Source organism: Ctenocephalides felis, unplaced genomic scaffold (genome assembly GCF_003426905.1).
Source record: "Ctenocephalides felis isolate EL2017-DRISC unplaced genomic scaffold, ASM342690v1 CF-g0.4_SCAFFOLD_03571, whole genome shotgun sequence".
Lineage (NCBI taxonomy): Eukaryota > Metazoa > Arthropoda > Insecta > Siphonaptera > Pulicidae > Ctenocephalides > Ctenocephalides felis.
Genome location: NW_020539725.1, coordinates 56,625,760 through 56,641,005, shown reverse-complemented (window position 1 = coordinate 56,641,005; position 15,246 = coordinate 56,625,760). Strand labels below are relative to the sequence as shown.

Sequence of the window (15,246 nt, the reverse complement as noted above, 5' to 3'; positions counted from 1 at the left end):
AAAAAAAACGATATCGATAGTATCGATAGTTTGCGAACACTAGCTTAAAGATTTAAGTGAATTCCCTTTAGCGCGTACAAACAATTTTTACTGGCCAAAGCAAATGTGAATAGCACAACTAAATAAAATAAATTCTTGTTCTTAAAAATTCTTGTTTTTCACTCATTTTATTAGGTTTTAGAGATTAGGAACAAATCATCCATTTTTGTATAAGATCAATGTCTTTTTTTACACGTTTTTTTTTTTTAAACGGCTTCTCCTGGAACCAATCTACCGTGTAAAAACAGACTTAGGTGTATTTGTGAATTCAAGTACCACGTGCTCTGTGTTTTTTTGGTTACTATTAAGAATGGAGACAAATGTACGCTTTGTATTTTGAAATACAATTAGTAAAATTTATTCTATATATACACATGGCGTTAAAGAGTAGGTTCTTGCAGGCTCAGGTGATGTATGCAATGGGCTTCGTCGTTTTACTCTCTTCTCGGTGTGTATTAGTGAGCGTCATTCGACCTAGTTACTGCCAAGTGTACATGGAACGTACTGCAAACAGTTCTCAAAACATAGCGCTTCGATTCTTATTCAAATAAACTAGGATATATTTAGTCATTTCACTTGTTAACAGTTGAAACATATTTGATAATTTATATATTTTATAAATTTTTATGATATATATTGGATTTCCCAATCTGATACGCAGTTTGCCCTAATATTTTTATGATATATATTGGAATTCTAATTTCATATGCAGTTTGTCTTTTATTCATTCCTGATGTAGGAAGTTTTTATCATTTCTAGAATGCTTAATTAATTAAAATAGGCAATTAACATTGTCAGTGGCATCTTTTTAATAAATGTAAGTTTCTAATCTATCGAATTTAATCTGCAGTTTGCCCTTATTTCATTTGCATTTTGCCTTAATATTTCTAAGATATATATTGGATTTCTCAATTTGATATGCAGTTTGCCCTATTATTTTTATGATATATATTGGAATTCCAATTTCATCTGCAGTTTGTCTTATTATTCATTCCTGATGTAGGAAGTTTTTATCATTTCTAGAATGCTTAATTAATTAAAATAGGCAATTAATATTGTCAATGGCATCTTTCAAATTAATGTAAGTTTCTGATCTATCGAATATACTGCAGTTTACATTTAAATTTTTATGTTATGTTATGGATTTCTCAATTTGTTCTGCAGTTTGCCTTAATATTTTTATGGTTTATATTGGATTTCTCAATTTCATCTGCAGTTTGCCTTAATATTTTCATGATATATATTGAATTTCTCAATTTAATTGTTCTAATATTTTTATGATACATATTAGAATTCTAATTTCATTCATTTTGCCCTAATATTTTTATGATATATATTGGAATTCTAATTTCATCTACAGTTTGCTTTAATATTTTTATTATATACATATATTGGATATCTCAATTTGATCTGAAGATTGACTTAATATTTTTAAGATATTTTTGATCATTTTATTCATTCCTGATATATGATGTTTTTATCATTTCTAAAATGTTTAATTAATTAAATTAGGCAATTAACTTTGTCAGTGGCATGTTTCAAAAAAATGTAAGTTTCTAAGCAATCGAAACATTCAATTTGTAATGATTGGTAGAAGAGGTGATTAGTTTTTGGCAAACGCAGGTCCAATCATTTCGAAGATATGGAGCTAAATATACAAAAAATGGCAGTTTTTGAGAGAGCTAAGCGTCCGATTTTAATTATTCAAAGAACTTTCTACTTGTTTTAACAAAATAATTCCATTTGGAAAAAATCGTTTTAAAATTTTTTGTATATCGAAAATAATTCAGATTTTATTTTTAATTCTGACTAAAGTTCTAATATACTTTTAACATATTTTTTTTCAACTTTGCAATTCAGTTTAAATATTTTTTATAAATATTAGACTATATGTTACAATATTATAATAATCTATTTGAAAAGATTTAATATTCCTCGAATATTTTGTTACGGTACGGAAAGTTCCAGCAATTTATGATATAATTGGATTTCTCAAATTGATCTGCAGTTTGCCTTAATATTTTCATGATTTATTTGATTTCTCAATATTTATGCTTTTATCAATACTTTTCCTTCAATATTCTCGATATTTTCTTTATTCATGCATATCTATTAATTGTATATGTTTTAGTCATTTTTTTACTGATTAGAATTGATTCCTTAATTTACGTCAAAATGAATTCTGAATATATGATGAAAGTAAATTTTAATATGCTGCACACTGTTCATGATTTTAGATGAATCTAACTTCAAAATAAATTCTTGAAAACATTACCTTTGCTATAAACGTTTTATAGTGTCGTTAAAGTTATCTTTAGAAATATAGTTAATTTGAGAAGCTTTTTTTTTATTTTTAAATATAGAGTTTTATAAAAGGTACAACTTTGGCACGATTGATTTTTATGTAGGTTAAATTTTATTCAGCGCATTTAAAATATTAAATGGAATTTTTACTTTTGTAAAAAAACTAATATTTTTATTATGAAATTAGTCGGTATATTTTTTACTTCTTTATGTTCCAACTTTACAGCAAAAAATAATATTTGTACTAAGAAATTTACCCTGTTTTGAATTTCGAACTTTATATATTATGGTATAAATTTAAACATTTCATATATATTTACATTTAACTTTATACATAATATGACGTCTATAATTTCAACATTAGGTGCGTCAACGTGTAGGTACATATGATTGCCGATCCCTGTTCATAAATACATAAAGTAATTCGAACACCTTTTGCATCTTACAGAAAATTAATATTTGTTAGTGAAACCATTTGGTAAAATATATTTCCTGAATATATAAAATGAATAATTTATATTAGTAATAGTTAATCGAAGCTTTAAAGAAATACTTCGGTTGATATTCAAATTAATAATTTTTATGAGATATGTGAAATTTGAGTATATATTATTCCAAATATCATACTGCATAAGTGTACAAGTCACTAATATCCAATACTTCAATAATGTTTTTAGAATAGAGTCCATACGTGTCTATGCTAAATTACAATGAGTACGAAAAAATAATCAATTATTTTGCTGAATTGTTTATTGAATAAAATTCAACAATGACTGCGAATCAAATCGGTTGTTGAATTGTTTTAGAAATTCCATTCAATTTAACCATTGTTCATGATGTATACTTTGAAGTTCGAAGATAGGTGATTATTAGTTGTTGTTTCATGAAATACCATTCACCAATCTGTTTTACTATTAAAAACTAAATAATAATTGCATATTGTATTTAATTAATTTTTAATCAAAAATGAGTAATTAATTGATTAATTATATCCATATCAAACTGTTTTGTATTAGATAATATGTCGCCACAATGTCTCAAAACGATAGGCTAGACGTAAACGGATTTATATTAGATACTTGAGCTAAAATGCAGTTCTAATGATTCTGTTTTGGTTAAAAGAACAATGAAACGCGAAGCATCAGGTGATTATTAACTTCCCGAAGGCGAAGTTTATGTTTTCATAAAAAAAATCGAGTCGCTAATTTTATGTTTTCTGAACGTTTCAAGCCATTCTAAATCAAATGAGACCAAATTTGTTTTCTCAAAAACGGCTTGACCTCAATGAGGACTATCGTTTGTCAGTTTTGTGCAATGATCTGCCAAGCCGTTTCTTCATAATTTGAAAAAAAGAGTTAAATTTTTCGTCCACATTTAAGCTCATACTACCGAATCGCTTTTAAAAAATCTAAAACTGTTCGAAAGATATTAGTTATGAATGATACTGATTAGTTTTGGGTGAAAATCTACCGAGCCGTTTTCTTGTAATTAACTGTTGAAAAAAAATTTAAGCTGATTTTTATGGAACTTTTTTTGGCGATATATATCATGGTCTTATAGAACTTACTGAATTATTACGGCCTTACGACAAGTAGTTTAATTTTAAAAATTCATCAAAGTTTGAGAAAATGAGTAGTTTTTTTGACGTTTGTTAAAATTAAAATTAGACGGTTTACTTGGTATAACGATAGATAACTTTGTCTTAATGAACATACTAAATCATTAAAGTCTTGGAGACTGGTTCAATTATAAAAATTATTGATTTTTGAAAATTTGCTTTTAGAAAATACTCCGAGTTAGCTAAATTAGTTCGTTTTCATATATGTGTAATAAATCCACTCGGATACTTTCAATCACTCATAAATTAATTAATTTTTAAATACCAATACCAATTTGTGTTTGCAGAGTTCTGGAATAAAATTTGCTTATCCGTTAACCTGGTGTCAAACAGTATATTGATATTTGTACTAGATCTAAATATGCTTTAATGTGAAAATAGCCTTTCTAATCAAAGGGATAATTGCTGAGTAGCCTTGGGCCAAGGATAAGTCTTATAGAATTTTTAGTTCTGATTAGGACAAAAACTAACTATACTAAAAATTTTGACATATTTAATTTAACAATAATGATGGTATTCTAACAAATTTCCTCTCATCTGAAAAAATGTACACTTCTACTGGTTCGAAGCATTTCCCGATGAAAAGGTTTAGTCGGTTGGCAGTGAGCTATTCGCCAAGGTCGCTTCGGAATAGAACCGCGTTATCAGTTATACACTAATGCAACATTCAAGGACAAAATCGTGTTAGATTGTTTTGCACATAATAAATAAGTTACATCATTCTAAAAAGATCTTTAATCATCGACAAATGACAAATGCTATTGTATGGGTAATTGGCATACCATGCGGAATGGCAGACACCTTCATGATCGGAATTTTTATTTTTGATTATTATACATTTTGATCACTTTTTGAATGCAATAATCTTTATTGCAACTGAATATAGAGTAGCCAATGCATTTTAATGCTATCAATATTGAGACAAATTTTTCCAATTGTGCAATTTTGCATCATGCTATCTTGCCCAAGAAAATATGTATCAATTTATGATACATATGCTCAAGAATACCAAATTTTCACTTGAAATCAAAGATTTCAAATATGATTTCAAGTGAAAATGGCCTTTCGTGGGCATAGCTGTAGTGGCAACATGCCACTTGGAAGTAAAGTCATCACTATTACAACAATTGTAATAATAAAAAAAAAAATCAGCACATAGAGATGGGACAACTGTTTGGGTTGCCATCTATAATAATTGTAAGATAATTGATCACAACAGCTCATAGAACTCATAAGTTCTGATCGCTGTTAAAAATTATATATATAAAAAAAAAAAATATATGCTCAAGAAAATATGTACCAATTTTTGCCCAAGAAAATATGTATCTTGTTTTTTGAACATTACATTTTGACTTAATTGTATTATATTTAAATATAGATTTAACAACTTTTAAGTTATAAATTATAGTTCTTATAACCATTACTATGAATTTTTCATATGGCATTTATTAATGCATATTTTTTATATGGGGTTTCATATGGCGATTTTCATAGGTATTAAATGCATTTATGTTTACAAAATATCTGATTTAAATATTTTAATCTGTATTTAATTAATGTGGAATGCAGAAAAGTTTATAAACAGAGAGATTTTTAATTAGCAGTAACTATTTGTTTTCTTATTTTAGACATGTTTACATGCACAATTTTAAACACCTTATGACGGTTGAAATACTTTGATTTTGCATGGCCATGCGCAATTCTTTCTTATATAAATATATTGAATCTAGAAAGTAAAAATCATTCATATTAATTATATAGTAATTATTATATTATTACATTTGTATCATACAAAATCTTCTTAATATAAAGTGTAGTATAAAGACACTCTATTTTAAAATGAATTTATTAGTAAACTCTATTGCAATCACAAGAACTATTTTCATTTTCAAAATATAATCTATCTTCTACTAAATATATTACCTTTGGAATATATCGATTATCAATTTGCCCGTCTGCAGAAAATAAATAATTGATTAGAATGAAGTCTACGACTACGGAAATTTTATCATACACAGATAACGTTTGCTAATGACTTTTGGATGATCATAATTTGTTAATGAATCACCATATGCTTTTATTTAGACTGAAGATATTCCAGAAATTTATGTGAAATTTTTGCTGTAATTGAATATTTATATTAGATACATCTTTCATTTCTTCTTCTATGAAGATAACATGACATTTAATCGTTGAAAGCAGCAATTTATTTATATAAATTGTATTAAATTACTTTGTATATTTGAAACTAATCCATTTTTTTCATTTTCAGGATAAGCATGACGGAGCCATCGAAATCGTGGAAACAATACGGTGAGTAATAAATAGTAAATTAATTTTTTTTATTTATTTATATAATAAAAAATAATAATTACAGAAATAAATAACAAATAATAATAATAAATGAATAAATAAAAATAAAGAAAAATAAATAAACAAAAAAAAATTGTAGTAATTGCTCCAATAAGCAATCGACTATGGAAAGCAATTTAAATTAAAATAATCTTATTTCTTTAGATTTTTTATATCGTTACTTCAATTGACGTAACAAATATTATATTGCGTAAGTTTTTTTTTATGTATTGCTTAATTGGCATGTATGCAGTTTATTAGCATATGATTAAACAAATCTTAAATTGCATTCGTAAGCACTCAAAGGAAATTTATTTGCAAATGACATGAATATACAAAGAAAGTTATTTTATCTAAAAGAGCGAATCTCCTATTTTATGAGCTGTATATATCACATCACACAATAAGTCCTTAGGATATATTGTAATATAATAACTAATTATTAATTTAATAGTATTATATTATATTTATTTATTATAACGACTAGTAATATTTAGCTTAATTTTTATACACTTTAAATATTTATAAATTAAACAACGACATCCAACTTTATCAAACATTAGAATTCTTTTGAAAATTTTCACGAATTTTATTTATTGAATATTTCATGCAGATGATCTATTTTATACAGAATTGACGATATCAATTCAAATTGCTGATGTAAGGAGAGAGTACTTATAAAAATACATTAAATGTGACATAGGAATTTTAAGTTTTAAACAAGAGGATGGTTCATTGAAAGTGGAAAGCCAATAACTCAATCAAGGGCAAAAGTGGCCACTTATGTGATATCATTTTCAAGAAAAGCTGTAACATATCTGCTTGAACCAATATAAATTCTAATCGAAATGAAAATAAATAATAATGTTCTCTTCATATACTTTCTTAGAAACGAATGCTGTCTACTTCAAATGTATATAATATAATATGAAATGTTATGATGACTTATTCATACTTATTTATTATTTCTTTAGATGGGTCTGTGAAGATCTGCCCGAGATGAAAGGTGCTCTTGAGAACAACGTGCTCAGCGACTATGACACCAGGTCTTACGCTAGCATGAAATCTCTCTGTGATAAATACAATCGTGCGGTCGACAGCATCGTGCAACTAGTACGTATTACAAAAATAATAATTCTATATAATTTATTTCATATATCTTTTAAAAAAAACCTACTTGAATCAACCAAGTAAGTTAATGAAATTGAGTTGGGTACAATCATATTTAAAAAGAAACTAGTGCCCTGAGGCAAATTGCTGAAACTTTCGGTACCATATTCGAGGAATAAAAATAATCAGTAATCAACGAAAATTATCAACGATTGTTTGAAATTTTAAATAAAACACATTGCAGAATAAATAGAAATATATAAGATTGTTTTAAATATTATCATTTATTTTTATATTGCATGTATGGCCATTGCAATAGCGATGACGAGCCAAAAACACTTAAGTTTGTCAACATAATAAACAGAAATTAATCGCTCAAACTCAGTTTGAATGAATCCATTCAAGGACCGTTTATCATATTTCTTAGAATTATTTAGAATAACGCTTTTCTATTACATAAGCAAACTTTCGAAAATTTTAAATTAAAAAAAAAAAACACTTCGAAATATTTGATATTTTTTAAAAGTAAAGAATTTTTAATGTAAACACTTTTAATTTTGAATTTTCAGCTTTTCATAAACTTTTTTTTTATTTTAAAAAAAAATCCGTAATTTTTGAATTCTTTTGAAAATTTTGAGTTTTGAAAAAATGATGCATCTGCTTTCCACAAAAAGTAACCAGTACGTCTCGCAGTCAGTACGAACCGAATGTTTTTCGAATAATTTAATTCGTACAGTCGGTTGATCCACAACGTCGATAAGCTTGTTTGAATCATACATGTGAACTTATTTCCATCAATTTGAATCATTCAAATCGGTTGATTCGTTGCAAATGTTAGTATTCAAATATTTTGTGGTAATTTCAAAAATTATTAACATTACAAAAACTGTTCTTGAAAATCATTCACTTGACATCTAGATTCTTATATATTTCAGTTCAAAATTACATATTTTATATTCTATGCTGAAGGTTTCTACTAAAATTAATGAATATATTGAAGACACTTCTGTAATACACCATCTAAATTTTCATATCACCAATTCCATTGCATTGGTGCGGCCCTGAGATGACGTTTGCGTTATATTTAGTAAGTGTAAATATAGTATGAACTAAAGTTAGTACACTATGCACTTAATTAGTAGTAGTAAAAATACTAGTTTCAAAATTCGTGATGTAATCTCTATTTATACTCATTGTCAGTTTCGTAACAAAATTTCATCTCAATTTAAAATAAATACAATAATTGAAATAATAAATTTGAACGAGTTTCATAATGAGAAAAATTGTGAATACTTCTGCAATTACTCGCATAAAAAATTATGTGAGACAGACCAAGATCATTTCAACAGTTAACAATTCCGTTTAAACAATTTTTTGGTACTATTTAATTATACTGTGACTTTTAAGTCACAGCATCCCATAATGTACGCACTTCTGTGTATTAAAATGTTACTTCAAATTGAAAAACCTGACGAGAGTCATTAATATTGATTAATTTGAAAATGTTATAGAATTAAGATTTATGCGCCATCTAGCAAAAAAACTATAATTATTTGGTAAAATATAGAAAAATTTGATATGCGCTGAAAGTTACGCAGCCCATAAAGATTTATGACAGCAAGTATATAGTCATTCAAAAATCACAGCCTTGATAAATTCACTGTATGGTTAACAATAATAAAATGAAATTTTAAATTCCTTATTTAATAGTAACTTCATCGTTATTATTAATAATAACACCACTTTTTGCCAAATTCATCTAACCCCAGTACTGCGTACCAAAAAGATCAGATTGTACTTGTAATATTGAAGAATGAGATATTAGGATTTTAATAGTAATATATAAAAATTAATATGTTAGAAAATCATTGAATAGGACTAAAATTCCATAAACAAAAGTATGTGATATAAAAATGTAAATGGTCTAAAATTTAGACTCTTTATCCTTTTCGAGCAAACCTATTTTCTGTGAATATAATTATTAACAGAGATGATGAACTGCAAATTTGATTTTGATGAATTTTAACCTAATTAATACTGAATTCTCGTAGCAATATATTTTATTAAATAGAATTTTATTCAATATGTTAATAACACAAAAGTTAAAAAATCATATACATAATATGTACATTCATTAAAAACGCATGTATTAAACCGCGCTAGGCGACTAGTCATTTACCAAACGCATTCAAAAGAAAAGTAAATCTTGTTCCGACCATTGTTCATATGTTTTTCCATTTCGCTCACATATCGATCGTTTGCAACACAGATTCCTTGTGCATCATATAAATAAAGGGCACGTTCGTAGTCAGTCAGCGATTCCCCCCTTTGCATCAGCGCTGTTATTTTTCACATGGCGGACAGCTAGAGATGTCGGCTGTTTAGAGAGAAGTAGAGAGCACCGTTATGCCGTGCGAACGCATGTGACGGATTACCACATATGATCGTCGGTGAAAACGTAATGTGATGGAGCGCGTACTTGATGCGCGATAAAAGTCACAGAGAAATAGGAAAGACGAATGAAAAAAAAACCCAATGGCAAAACAACAGTTTCCGGGAAAAAAATGAGTGCCTATAATTGGTATTTGGTTATACCTGTTCAGTGGTCACCAAATGTTTTACGATAAACAAAATAAATATCTTCTATATATATATATATAAAAATAAGTCGGGTTTTCCTTCCCGACGAAATAACTCCAGAACGCACGAACCGATTTCGACAATTTTGCATTCGTTGGAAAGGTCTCGGGCTCCGCAAGGTTTATAAAAATAAGTCGGGATTCCTTACTGATCAAATTTTTCCTTTTCAAATATAAAACAAACAAAAAATTTCTTCATTTTTCTCACGAAACCATCTGGTGGCGAAACGGAGTTCGTCGGGTTTGCTAGTATATATATAAAAATAAGTGGGGTTTTTCTTCCTGACGATATAACTCCAGAAAGCACAAACCGATTTCGACAATTTTGCATTCGTTGGAAAAGTCTCGGACTCCGCAAGGTTTATAGCTAAGAAAATTAGTGGTGCATGGCATCGTGCCTTAATGCAAGCTGCTGGAACTTTACGCACCGTAATTAAAAATTCGAGTAATGACATTAGTGAGAATTATCAGAATTATGCTTGGTTAAGTCAACAAGCAATTCTTGCCGCAAAGAATAATGATGTACACGCACTGAAATTCACAATTAAATCAAAAATTGCTGGCAATTTGGTGACATACCTATGATTCCGACTGGTCTTCCGTACTTACTTCAAACGATTGCAATTTTCAGTTTGCCTTGCGTTCGCAATAACAAGTCGCAAGGGCACTCGCTTAGTGTTTGCGGGATAAATTTCAAATAGATTATTTAGAAAATCATTGTTTTTCACATGGGCAGCTATACGTTGCCTATTCAAGAGTTGGAAAACCATCCGATTTGTTTGTGTTAACGTCAGTCCAAAAAACAAAAAATGTGGTTTACCAAAAAAGCACTTCAATGAAACGGATAATTGGCGGATTCACTTTCATTTGCTTAGAAAAGTTCAACTAAAAAACACTTCATTTTTGTAATCGAAATAAATTCATTACTGTTGTATGATAAAATCACATTTTTCCTTTTCAAATATAAAACAAACAAAAAAAAATTCTTGATCTTTCTCACAAAACCATCTGGTGGCGAAACGGAGTTCGTCGGGTTTGCTAGTTATATATTAAATATTCATTTGTATATAAGAAAGCAAATGAACTTTTTTGCTTAAGTAGATGGCAGTTATCTAACAATAAGAATGAACAATTTGATTATGATCAATATATTTAAATATGCTATACTGATAATTCAACAAAATCATTTATATCGATTTAAAGTAGGTTTCAAAATGACTTCGTATTAACTTCCCGTAGGATAAGTTCTAGTAATCGCAAAAAAATCAAAAATATTTTTTTTTATATAACTTTACGTTTTAAAGCCTTCTAAAAATTTTGGCAGAAATTAGAAAAATGTATGTATATCTGTGTGTGCGTATGTAGTATGTACTAAGAACTATTACGTATTTATTACAATATTTTATTTTCATCACATCCTCATTAAGATAAGTTTGTAATTTTATATTGTAAGTTGGTATCAAATCCAGCATTTATATAAAACTTTTAAAAATCGACCCTTATCCGTACAAGAAGGGTCGAATCAGGTAAAACTGATTATTATTGAGCGGGGGTTAGTCATGAATTGTATGTAAGTTTGGATACAGTTTATCGTTCACGATTTTGAGAAATTTGAATACCTAAACATTGAATTAAAAATACAGAATAACGTTACTATGTCTAAATTTACCTCTTTTACTATTTTATGATAAAGTATTCATTATCTGCAAATATTATTTTTTCTCGATATTCAGAGGCAACTGAGATTTGTGTTGGCTTTTGCTTGGCTGGAGCCACGTGCCGTTAGCACGTTACAAACAGCGCTGGGTCGTCGACCTTCGCCCGTTTGTGTTCTACGCTTAAATTCATTGTTGGTCACCCACCAAACCAGATATCGACTTTTTGAAATGAAAGATCAATGGAACCTCCGACTTGTACGATTGCTTTGTTGCAAATTGGATTTGATAGAAATTCATATAAATTTTATGGCATTTTACTTCTTCTGTAAACATATATGTAGTTTCTAACGATATTCTTATCACCCCAAATACTTGATTCTGAAACTTACAATTATATATAACACGTTTTTGCAAGCATTTTGGAAATTATAAATATATTTGAATCGTGTTTTATCTTTAAAAATATAACCTTAAACGTATTCTCATTTAATTGATAACGGTACTATAAATGATTCATATATTTTTTTATTTAAAAAATACCAGTTTGATTCTTCATAAGAATACTTCATAACATGTGTAATTGTATTCGTAATTACATAATTTAAATACCGTTTATGCATATATTTTTTTCATTTTAAATATTAATCATTTGATACATGAGAAACCGGATATTGACTTCTAAAGATCATTCAAGTTCTGAGAAACGCGAATGACTAAAGTTGAATTTGAATCAAATATATTTAAGTATATCTTAATATTTTTGAGAATATTTGTACATTACTACCCATAATTAAATATTTTAGATTTAATCTAGTTTCATAAACAATATTGTCGTGTTATAGAACTAATGCAAGACATTTTTAAGTTGATTTTGTCTTTAGCAAAATCCGCAACTGATAAATTGTGCACTTTAATTGAGGGCTTCACTCAATTTTTTTATCTTGATCAAACGAATAGTAAATTTTTTTTTCTATTTTTCATATATATTTTAGAATAAAGACCAAGCAAATAGTAACAAAAACTTTCACCTCAAGAGTTCAAGGATGCATGCATTTGTTTTTATTGTACGTACAAATAGCTATAAAAACATGATTTCAACAAATAAAATTATGCAATCCAGTACATCGTAAAACTTTACTGGAGTAAATATGGGTTTTATTTAAAATTGGATAAAATCACTTTAATCTCAATATCTTATGGAGAAAACAATAGATCTTTTAATATTTTGTTTCATGCTTTGTAAATTTGTCTGTATTTTATATTTCACAAATTTTTGTTTTCAATATGCATATTAAGTTTGGAAAATCTTCAAATAAAGCTTCTTGAATCTAAGCTTCAAATATTTTCTCATGAATAAAAATATCAGTAGTAGTTTCATTCATAAAAACAGAGGCAGCAAATATGGTACAAGATTTTTATCAATATTACTGGTTATTAGTGATAAAAATTAAATTAAAACCTGTTTTACGCGTGAAAGATATTACGCGGGTAATAAAAATAATGGCAAATAACATTTTAAAAAATGAGATTAATTTTATTTTTTATTTAAATATTAAAAATAAAATTCTTAGGGCATTTTACCACCGGAACAAATGCTAATGACCAATCCGAAAAATATTAGGAAATGTAATAATAATAATAAAAATATTATTTGTTAGATAAAAGTAAAATAAATAAATACTCCTTATGTGAATGCAGAACTGGTTTATTCACTTTTTACATTTGGAGATTCAACTTTTTTTATACGAGGGTATTAAAAATTTTCTAAATAATTTCTATTTGTAGGAAAAAGGTACATCACTGCCATTGGCGCGTTTGAATAGGCCGCCCTCTCGCGAACTCCTGCGTCACATACTGCAGCAGACGTACAATCAGGCTGTGTCTGATCCAGACAAATTAAACCAATATGAACCTTTCTCTCCTGAAGTCTATGGAGAAACAAGCTATGAACTCATCTGCCAGATGATCGACCAAATAGAAATTAAAGAGGTACGGAATAATTAATAATAAAGTTATTCTTCAGAATCTGATAACTAATAAAAATAATTTGTTATATAAATACTAAAAGTGAAACTTTGAACTTCCATTGTTTTCATTACTATCCAAATATTTATTAACATTGACATTGAATTGTTGAATACTTTTATTTATAATCACTTGATATGATATTATCATCTCTATTCATAAAGTAATATTTATATCATTTTATGATGTTTGCAGGACGATGTATTCGTTGATCTCGGATCAGGTGTTGGGCAAGTGGTGTTGCAAGTATCTGCCGGAACTGCGATCAAAAAGTGTTACGGTATAGAACGTGCAGAAGTTCCGTCAAGGTACGCCCAGGAAATGGACTCCTGTTTTAGAAGATGGATGAAGTGGTACGGTAAACGCTGCGGGGACTACCAGCTGATAAAGGTAAAAAAGTCAATGTTATCTATAAAAGTCCATTTATACTTATATCTTATTTATAGTGATATTACTATTCATGTTTGTTTTTTTGCAGGGTGATTTTCTAACAGATGAGTTCCGAGAACGAATAAATTCAGCTACAATTATTTTCGTAAATAATTTGCTTTTGGACCAACCGTTGACCATCAATTAAAGGAGAGATTTGCAGACCTTAGAGATGGAGCCAGGATAGTGTCATCTAAAGTTTTTGCCCTCTAAATTTTAGGATAACCGATCGAAATCTGAGTGATATTGGTGTGTAAAAGCTTCCTATCATTGTTAAACATTTTGCATTTAAAAAATTCGGTTTACTTTACTATTTTATTTCTAGGAACTATTATGCATGTTAGTGAAATGTCACCATTGAAAGGCTCAGTGTCATGGACTGGTAAACCTGTTTCTTATTATTTACACATTATTGATAGAACGAAGTTGGAAAGATATTTTCAAAGACTCAAAAATCCAAAGGTTTATAATCAATTTTAAATAAATTTAAAAAGAAATCATTGAAGACAATCAATTATTTATGTTATATGGTTTTTACAGGGCACTGATGAAAATAATGAAATTTGGCTTCAAACCAAACTTCTCGTACCGGAAGAAATAATCGAGCCAGCAAATCGCCTGATGATTGGAATGATGATACAAATGATTTTACTGGAGCTCGTGAGTATTTAACTTAACTATTCAATATATATGAAGTTTTTGTAAGTCATTTATTTATGGCAATACTTGAATATTTAATAAGATTACATATAAATACTGTTCATAATCATGAAATAATAAAATCTCAAATATTATCATTTATTCAATTATTTATCTTACACAATATTTTTATTGCAGGACCAACAACTAGGCGAGCATGGACTGATTTTTATGGAAATAAGTCGGACGATGAAAATTCACAGACTAATGGTGAGTATCAGCTAATGTAGTATTAAAATGTTATTAACTTGTTATATATACCAGTATCTTTTTCCCATTTTTATTTTACCTATTATATTTTATTACGTTTATTTAGATAAAAATATATTTTATCTTAATTTTTTTGCAAAGCATTATCAGCAAACATTTTAAT

General features: G+C 28.0%; 1 protein-coding gene across 1 annotated transcript in view; it reads left to right on the top strand.

The window, feature by feature from the left end:
• LOC113386339 (histone-lysine N-methyltransferase, H3 lysine-79 specific-like) overlaps positions 1–15,246 on the top strand; it is a 51,149-nt gene that overhangs the window by 16,722 nt on the left and 19,181 nt on the right. Inside the window, exons 2-10 of the mRNA XM_026624124.1 lie at positions 6,234–6,274; positions 7,288–7,426; positions 13,506–13,709; positions 13,941–14,135; positions 14,224–14,306; positions 14,395–14,423; positions 14,500–14,636; positions 14,715–14,834; positions 15,012–15,083. Coding sequence (XP_026479909.1) covers positions 6,234–6,274; positions 7,288–7,426; positions 13,506–13,709; positions 13,941–14,135; positions 14,224–14,306; positions 14,395–14,423; positions 14,500–14,636; positions 14,715–14,834; positions 15,012–15,083 — 1,020 coding nt within the window. The remainder of the gene's footprint in view (positions 1–6,233; positions 6,275–7,287; positions 7,427–13,505; positions 13,710–13,940; positions 14,136–14,223; positions 14,307–14,394; positions 14,424–14,499; positions 14,637–14,714; positions 14,835–15,011; positions 15,084–15,246) is intronic.